The sequence below is a fragment of the Volvox carteri genome, assembly GCF_000143455.1.
Source record: "Volvox carteri f. nagariensis unplaced genomic scaffold VOLCAscaffold_4, whole genome shotgun sequence".
Taxonomy (NCBI): domain Eukaryota; kingdom Viridiplantae; phylum Chlorophyta; class Chlorophyceae; order Chlamydomonadales; family Volvocaceae; genus Volvox; species Volvox carteri.
In genome coordinates, this window is record NW_003307547.1 from 1,807,010 (window position 1) to 1,816,612 (window position 9,603).

The following is a 9,603-nucleotide window of genomic DNA, read 5'->3' on the forward strand; positions in this document are numbered from 1 at the left end:
AAGTAATTTATTGGGCAAAACTCGCCGCTCTTGTTGAAGTTGCGTCGGAGTATGTCAAGGAGAGGGTCGGATGACCAAGTCATTATCGTTTTGGCATAATCCACTCCTATCTAGTTGGGGGTTCCCCGGACTTTCATACCAGCTGCAGCTGAGAGCTGCGGGGCTCTCTTGGCGCTTCTTTCCCCCCGTTTTGACTTTGCACAAATAAATCACATACATAGTCCTACGCTGCCAGGACTGCCAACAACCAAGATGAAGGGTCAGGCGGTAGGGCACGAGGTGAAGTGACACAGCCTAAAGCCCAAGGTGGGATATATCCCACCACCTTGCAAGGTGGGATATAGGTAGCGGGTATAGCGGGAAGTACCTTTGACATTTTTGCGCTTCATGCAGACTTGCAGAAACTGATTGGCCCGAGGCAAACTTACGTAAAGAGATCTCGTTAGGATGCGATCATTACGGAGGAGGACAGGGAACCAACTAGCCCTACCAACCTGCATCACTAGCCTTACATGCTAGCAATTTGCGTTAAGCCAACCAACCCTAGAGCATGTACTCTCAGCAATCTTATACATGAAAATATATATGTATATATATGTCACACACACACACACACTCTTCAAACCTCACCCCAACAGCGGGATCAGGCCGGGGATGAAGAGGAGTCCTGTTGTGTGTTTCAGGCTCAGTGCGCAAACTCGCGTGACGGAGCCTTGACTCGTGAGAGCCTTGTTCACCATGTTCGCGCGGAAAGTCGCAACCTGGGAAAAGCGACTATAAAGATTTAGCTTTTATAGAATGCTAGATCTTGCGCTTTAGCTGGCTCGTCTGGGTTTTAAGATATCGCCAGCTTGGAACATCACATAATCAAACTGCATTCACTGCAACTCGGAGCGGGCCATGGCTGGCCATGGGCTAAGCAAGGTTGACAAGGTTGATAAAATTGCAACACAGACATGGCGGGCGTTAGGTGAAAGAGCATGGATATATACATACATACATACATTCAGATGTGTTTAAGTGGCCCAGAAGCGTCCCACTCTGTAACAACAACATACAGATAGACAGACAGATAGGCAAGCGAGCGAGCGAGCGAGCACCCACGGACGCACACATACATACGTACACACCAATTCGTGCTGACAGACTGACAGACTGACAAGCCGACAGGCCTAAAGAGGCACTAAAGACCTGGAATGGGTCACAAGGGCGCCCGGAATGCGCGTGAGCATCATCACCATCATCCCATCATCATTTTGTCGCTTGGGTACGTGCTTGTAATAATATGGTACGAATATTGCCCACCTCCGACCACCTAAGAACTCCACAAAAACGTATTTCTTAACGTGAGCGATGCCTCGTCCCTCACGCACTGCATTAACACACGCGATGTTGGACTTGGGGTGTGTTGCGTGACACATGAGTGATATATATACACTTCTATATCACATCTGGTCCTATGAAATACACTTTCAAAAGACACGAGCCTAATCTTGTGCAACCACCCACAAAGATGTAGGGGCCCCTTTTAGCAAAGAGTCGTGGAAGTAGGTGAGCGCCCTGGGGTGGCGGGCGTGTGTGTTTTTGGGGGAGGACAGGAGGGGTTGGAGCAATCCGGGGATATGAACTCCCCAGCTCGCAGGAGTCGTAGAAACCCAACCCAAGCAAACGCATGTGTGCAGCGACCCCCAGCCCGCCCCCAAGGGAACACATGCAGGCCTTGAGGGAGAGACTCTTCTGCGAGAAATGCATTTCTGTATGCAAAACACACGTGTACGCGTGCGGTACTGTACTTGCTCGCTTGAATCACGAGATCACACTCCAGCTATTTGAAAGGGCTGCAGGCAGCTGCTGCTGCTGCTGGTGGGGCGGCTGCTTTCGCAACTCAGACAGGAAACACAAATACATACACACACACACACACAGAAACACACACACGCACGCACCATCCACCCAGCAGCAGCAGCAGCAGCAGAAGCTCACACCACAGCCCATGCACACGCCCTTGACGCTAATAAAGTATCCAGTACGACACCGTGTTCCGTACCCCTCATCTCGTCCCCTTTCCCTAACCTCGGACAGGACATCGCACTTTTCCAAAGAGACAGCCAGGCAGTCAGCCACGAGGACGGACAGACAAACAAGTAAACAGATATAGACAGCGAGGAAAAGAACGAAGCACATTTTCAACAACATGCTCCCTTCCACATCAACCTGCTCATCCATCAACTTACAGTCCACAGCACTGTCTTCTAATAAAAACCAGTTTTCATGCCCCGCTCCCCGAAGACGCACTCAGGGCATTCTCAGAGAGAGGAGCGCGCAAAGGGATGTGTACGTGATAAGACAAGACCATAAAAGGCGTTTTTCCTTTTTAACATGTATGCCCTCCCCCGCCCCTTTGCCCTGCTGTGATTCAACCAAGCGACTGCAAAATCGAGAGTGCAAAGACGGCGTGTGCGTGCGCGATCAGCGCGCGATAGGGAACTTATGTTGTGTTGTACCACTCTGTCGATGCAACAGGGGCCCCACTGCTAGAGAATGCAAAGCTACGGCGCCCCTTCCCTCCCTCCCAGGCTCGCCCTCCAACAGGTGCTCTTCTTCTTCGTCTTCTTCCATGAAGGGGAGGACGTTTCCTGCCTGGGCCAGACGAATAGGGTTTGAATGGCGATTAAGAAAGAGACAAGGCAGGACCCCCGCGGATGGGGGGGGAAGGGAAGGGCTGTCGACAATACTCGTTGTGGTTGGCTGTTGGCTCTCGCCTTTGTTGGTGGTGTTTTCCAGGCCTTTTTTTAATTATTTGTAAGGCCCGCCAGTTTCTTACATGCGCACACAGCCACACAACCCCCACGACACCAAATGAATTTATGCAAAATCAGTCATTGTAATTGGTCGCCAGCAGCTTTCCTAAGCAAAGGGTTGCCGTTAACGGTTGACAGTTAGCATACAACCGACCACTCTTTCGAGTCCAACCCTTCAATGTCCCGCGGCGACACAATCTAAGACACAGTGAAAAAAGCACAGATGTCAGCATATAGCAGTGTAGTGTACACAGTAAGCAGAGAAACATGCACACAAACACATACAAGCACCCAGTCCGAGAAGGTCAAATCAGCGGCTGCGGCTGCGGCTGCTATTCCTGCCGCCTTGCGCGTTCGTTTCACATCCCACCAGATCGCTACGGAGCTAAGGGGCCCGCGCTCGCACGCGCACGCGCGCACACGCCGGCAAGGCAAGGCAAGGCAAGCTCACAACTGATGAAAACAGTTGCCTGGCGCTCCTTGCCTTTGCTCTGGGCGTGGCTTTGCTTTGCTTGCTTGCATTTTTAAGGAGGATTGTACAACGGGGAAACGGCGATAAATCGGCAACACAAAAAACAACTCAGAACACACGGTGTTGTTGCCCTCTCCTAGACCCGAGCTGAGCTTTCCCCCTTCCCATTCCCGTCCCCTCCCTCCCCCTCCCCCTCCCCCTCCAACCCCATGTCTCTCCTACCCAGGGGCCGGTACAGCCGCAGCGCCTTCCTTTCAGCGCCAGCGGTAGGCCGGCCAGCGGTATTACCGACCACACACTACCACCCATTTCAGCAATCATCTCCCAACTACCCCCAACGTAAACCAGAACCTAGCAGCAAGCAGTGCTCACCAATCCTGCAGTAAGGCAACAAAAGACAGGCTGAGGACCCCTTCGACCCCCTGCCGCTGCGGTTGTGCCTTACTTCAAGGCTCATGCAAAGCTAGGAAAGAAACGTTTCCAAGCATCTCCCCACCTCCTCCTCCTCCTCCTCCTTGTCCACCACCACATCAGGGGTTAAGACCACAGCCAGTTAATACCCAGAATCTACTAAATAAACCCGCACCGGGATGGGACCCAATGCGTCAGCAGGATCAGAATCCCCCTGGTTCTTCTTTTTCCACTCCACCGCTGGCCGCATCAATGGGGTTTTCAATTTTCTAACCTCCCCAGTCCTCCGCCACCCTGCGTTCCACACCCTTCCCTCTCACCCGACCTCTCTCCCCGCTTTTTTTTCCTCCTGCAGAGCCGTCCTATACCTACACATACAGACATACAATGTCGCCGGGCTCCTATATAGGCGCCCGGTACGCTGTGAAACAGAGGCTTCAACCCGTTTCTTCCTTCGCAACCAGGCAATATGGCGCCAGCAATCGCCAACCGCCAACTGTGTGGGCGTGAGTACGGCTGGTTAAAAACACAGCCACGCGTCGCCAGCTTATCTTCATCGCGGAAGATGTATTTCAATCGCAGCGGCGAAAATGTCCCAATTAGGAAACGCGACGCAAAAACGTGCAAATGCTCGCAGACGGCCCATGGCGCATGCCGTCCTCAAACTAACGGCCAACGGCCAACGGCCAAACGGCAAAAATAACCTCCATCTAAGTATCCCTGGGGACCCACAAGCGGGATGAGAGTAGGTGTATCAATCCATCCGCTATCAAGTTTGTTGCCGCCAAACCCTACACCGTATAACGTTTCTTTATATTTCTTTCCATTCTGCACCTCGCACGCAGGATGATAGGGAATGAAATCTCTTAGGAGATGCAGTTCGACGAGGAGGAGGAGGAGGAAGAGGAGGAATACGGTCGGGCAACGAGGGATGCATTTGTTGTTGTGTTATTGCTGGGACATCCCGCCCTCTCCCTCTCCCTCTCCCTCCCCCTCTCTCTCTCTCCCTCGCTCCAGGCTGATGACGACAACAAGGCGGCGGGTACAGAAAGAAAGAGAGGGGCATCCCACCACCTCTTCCTCACACACCTTCCTTTCTGCTCTTACACACGCGCCGTCGCGGGTCGCCGTGCGAGCGTATCCATATTCACCGCCCCGTTGCCGCCAGCCAACCGCTCCAACGACCTGCCGTACCGCAGCTGTTCCATTGCCTGTGACAGTTGTTGCCGTTGCATCGACGCCGCCATGTTAGTGTCCTTCCGAACCCGCATCAGCAACTGCCGATCCCGCATCATTCGGCGCGTCCGTTCGTAATCGTCCATGATGCGTTCTAGCAGCGCTTGCCGCTGGTAGAGGTGCACCTTGGAGATCTCGTCCACGCGGTCGAGGCGGCGTTTCAGTTCGAATTCTCGCTCCACTCGGCGAATGTCCATCTCGCGCTTACGAGACGCGGCCAGCTCAGCTAGCTCTCGCTCCTTAGCCTCGGCGCGTTCCCGGAGGGCCTAAAAGGGGTTTGGGAAGCGGGGGGGGGGGTTGAGGGTGTGTGGTGTGTGATGTTGAGAAGAGGTAGTAATGGGGGAGCGAGAGTGGTGAGGTGTGTGTGAGAGGGAAGCGGGGAATGAATGCACAGGTCGTGAACGCGGTGAGAGGCGCCGAGAGGGAATGAATGTGTCCAATTTCCATGTCCAAGCAAACAATATAACGGTAATGAAACACCGACACCAGCACACAACACTTTACCCCCTTACACGACGCCTCTGGTGACAACGGCGCTCACACCGATATATACAGTATTATTCTTGTGCACCCACTTCGGCTTGTTTTCGTACCACGGCGGCTTTTAGGCTAATTAATAAAAAACACACATAATAACACTTCCTCCATCATAAAGTATCGCTCCCTCTTCCCTCTCTACTCCTTCCCCCCTCCACTCCTCATCACTCATCACACGTCTCCTCAAGGGGCCCCCTTCAGACAGCCAGCCGCACCACAGGGCACCGCGTATATCGCCACCCAACCCACCTTCTTCCTCGCCTCCTCCATCTCCTGCGCGGTAAGGTACTTCTGGTGGCGCTCCTGCTCCCGCTGTATCTCCTGTTGCCGCCGCTGCTCCATAGCCAGCTTCTCCTGCCGCTCCAGCTCAGACCGCCGGGCCTCAGCGTCCCGCTCGCGGCGGATAAACTCCTCCCGCTTCTTGCGCAGAATTTCGCTGTTGGCAGTCAGTGCGCCTGTGGGGCGGGTCGGGAGGGTCGGGAGGGGGGGCTTTGTTAAGGTGGTCGCACAAGGCTGGGTTGGGATGGATTGGGATGGGTTAGGATGAGGGTATATATAGGGGTTTCAGTGCATCAATTCACGCGGACCAGGTGTGCGGGCCGGGTGCCGCAGATGGGTGTGCTGGTAATGAGTGGGGCCGTGTGACAGGCTGGCTGGAAACGGGGAATTCGGCTGTGGCTGCGAAATTGCTACTGTACCTGCCTCTGGCACGCCACAGCCCCTCTCCCCCTTCCCTGCCCCCACTTCCCTCCTCTTGAACCTACAAGCAGGTCCGTCCGTTTACACACGCACAAAGATTTTTCCACGGTAGTGGCAGATACGGCAACGCCGCCGGGGTGAAATCTGCGATCTTCCCCACATTCCCCCCCTTCCCCTTTCCTTTCCTTCCCCTTTCCTTTCCTCAATCCACCCATTCCATAATCAAAAATTATATTTGCATTCCATCACCCAATTTCCACCTCACTCCACCTCACGCCAACACTCACTGTTAATCCGCTCCTCCGCCTTTTTCCGCTTCTCCAAATTCGCCAAATGTCGTTCATGCGCCTCCTGCTGCAACCTCTTGCTCCGCTCCGCATCCGCCGCCTCCATCGCCTGCTTCCTCACCCGGACCTTCTCTGCCTGCTCCGACAAAATCCGCTCGGTCTCGGCGCGATGTTCCGCCGTCCGCTGACGGCGCTCCAACTCCCGCAGGTATGCCTCCTTCTTCAGCCGCTTCTCCTCTTCCTCCTTGGCCCGCTGGGCTTCGCGCTCCCTCCGGTACCGCTCCTCCGCCATGCGCTTCCCCTCCCGCTCCAACTCCCGTTGCTCCCTTAACCTTTGCAACTCAAGCTCCCGCTGGCGCACCATCCACTCCTTGTCGTGCTCGGCCTTCTGTCGCGCCATCTCCGCCGCGCGCGCCTCCAGGGCGTCGACCTTGCGCTGCTGCTTATCCGCAAGCTCCTTGCGCGCGGCCTCGTGCGCAATCATCTGCGCGATTTCCCGCTCGTGCCGCTTCCGGAGAACGTCCAGTCGTTGCCGCTCTTTTTCAACCATTGTGGAGCTGTTAGGGCGCCCGTCTTGGTTGCTGTTCGCGGCGGCCGCGGCCTTTTTGGCTGAGGAGGCGCCCGGGCGGCCTGGCTCGCCCGACCAGCCGTCGTCCACCAACTTCTTGCGCAGGTCAATGAGGGACTTAATCCGCTCACGACGGACCTTTGGAGGGAGGGGGTGAGGTGGGAGGGAGGGGGTGAGTAAAGTAAGAGTAAAGCTGTATCCGCTAGAAGGGGGTCAGAGAGAGCGCAGCACGGAGAGCACGGAGAGTGAGGCGAGTGCGGCGAGGCGGGCCGGTTGGGCCGGTTGTTTGCGGGGAGGCTGCAAGAGGTCATTGTGAAGCCTGATGAGCTGACGGGGTCGCGCTGATGGGATCGTCGGGCTTAAGGAGAAATGGACGTGTGGTTAATAGCGCATGTGTTCTTACGCCAAGGAGGTGTGCGCCGAGGTGCAAAGGCAGAAGGAAATCCAGAGAGGGCAGGGAGGCAAATCCAGGACGTGTAAAACGTGAAACGTGAAACACTCCGCAAAACAGACTCTGGGGTCCTATACAGCAGCGGCTCCAAGGGAGCTACTAACGCGGGCAGGCGGGTTCATATAACAGGAAAGGGGAGTAGATGAGCAGATTCGCGGGTGGTTCCGCCGGGCGTGAGGCGAGTAGTCGGCCGTAGGACAGGGCAAAGCGGGGCAAAGCGGGCAAAGCGTCAGCAGGCGGGTGAGTCGGCCCACGGCGGGCGCAGACAGCACTGCCGACCGCACGTCATCATACAAGCACGCCATCTATAAACGACAGTTCTATATAACCCCCCTGCCCGCCCGCTTACCTGTTCATTCTTTTCGTAACGTATCCTGGCAATCTCGTCCGTATCGCCCGTGTACTTGTAGTAGGCAAGGGGGTGAAACTGCAGCTCAATGGGGTCTACCCCCAGCCGGAAGCATGCCTCCACGGAGCGAGGGGAGGTCGGAATGAGCGCTTGCTCGGGGGCGTTGGGATCGTTCACCTACAAACAGAAAACAGAAGAACACATGACGGATAGAAACGGCTGAGTGGATTGCATTGCGGGGCTGCAGGCAGAGCTACGGGTGGTGTTTGGCGGGTATGAGACCAGCATCCCGTCCCCGGACCGGCTGCCGTTGTGGAGGTGCTGGACACGTCCACGGGATGGCAGCTTGCGCTTTAGGGTCGTCCCCGTTACTGGTTCTGCCCTGATGCCCCAGGAATAGGCGGCTATCACCGTCTGTGGCAGCAGCAGCTATTGCAGCGAGTAATGTCCGCTGGGGGCCATTCTGTGATCCTTGTGCATTATCCTTCCCAGTTCCCCGCACTTCCTAGCCGGGGAAATGCTGAGGGTCCACACCTTCTCAATGAGGTCCTGTTTGGAGTAAGGGGAGGCAAGGCGCGTGGCGGAGCGTGGGGTTAGCTAGGTTGGCAGAGACTAGGAAGAGATGATGCTAATGCGCTAGATGAGCTGGGAAGGACATGACAAAATACAAGCACATTCCAAAAATTCAAGGCCGAAGTACGGTTGTCGACCGACAGGCCACCACAAAATCCCACATGCTGCTACCCAGCTTACTTGTATGGTAATCTTTGGCTTTGCTCCTGACAGGCCTTCAACCTACAGCGCGACGAAGTTCCGTCAGCCGCTACGTGAGCGATTATACACGATGGCCTTCGAAGAAACTAGCCGCACCTTCGCTCTCTGCAAATCGGATAGCCATTCTATTGCTGGTCGATGATGTTGCTGGTTTGTAATAGTCATGTTAGGACCACCGTGGCTTGAAGTCAGGCACTCAGCACACCCTAATTGCGCTTTGAAGCGAAGATCACCACCAGGGTCCGCTGTCCCTCACTGCCTGCAAATCATAAGCACCATTTCAAATCGAAGCTTGGAGGATAACCAGCGGCACGGCCGCGCTGGTCGTCTGTAAAGCTCCTTTGAGTAACAGCTCAACAATACCTACTTGTAAACACCTGCAAGGCGCGTAGATAAGAACACTTTTATCTTATATACTCTTGTCCCTAGAGAAAAGAGGATGACCTCAGGCTCTCAGAGGAGAAGGATAGAAGCTTCGCATGTAATGTACGTTGCATTAATTTCATATCTATAAATTCATCACAGTCTCAGGAAAGAGCGATATGTGGAAGTAAGTTGAGGGTCGCGTCTCATGATGTTTGCGGATGGTACGTTCACTGAGGGGTCTTAGAGAGCAGCTGTCCAAACACGGAAATCCTCGGACATGCCCATTCGTCCGCAACCTTATGATATTTCCATGATTACATTGGAGTTAGCAAATTTGCCTATCAGTATATTTGTGTTCACACGCCACCCACAATTGATACAACCTGTATTCCCTCTCCCACCGCAACTCGAAAGAGCAAACTTAATACGGCTGCGTTCTTGATTTCCTTAGGTTGTATGGATGTTGGCACTGCCGACCGCCACGGCAGTCTGTGCTTTCCTACCGTTTTGCAGGTTCGAGTTTTGGCCGCCGCGCGCAAACTAGGCCATGTCACTGTTAACAGAATCATGAGGATGGCATCGTATTTTAAAAAGGGATCATGGTGTAGTTAAAGTTCTTGGCGACCCACGGGACGAAGGTGTGGTGTAGCAA

General features: G+C 54.6%; 1 protein-coding gene across 1 annotated transcript; it reads right to left on the bottom strand.

Annotated features, from left to right (window-relative positions):
* Positions 1-4,787: 4,787 nt before the first annotated feature.
* VOLCADRAFT_87118 (uncharacterized protein) lies at positions 4,788-8,750 on the bottom strand (the record flags this gene model as incomplete). The annotated part of the gene is made up of 7 exons (XM_002946929.1): positions 4,788-5,186; positions 5,707-5,912; positions 6,444-7,149; positions 7,812-7,988; positions 8,346-8,360; positions 8,565-8,606; positions 8,682-8,750. The coding sequence occupies 7 exons, from the start codon at positions 8,748-8,750 to the stop codon at positions 4,788-4,790; spliced, it is 1,614 nt and encodes a 537-aa protein (XP_002946975.1).
* Between the last annotated feature and the right edge of the window lie 853 nt (positions 8,751-9,603).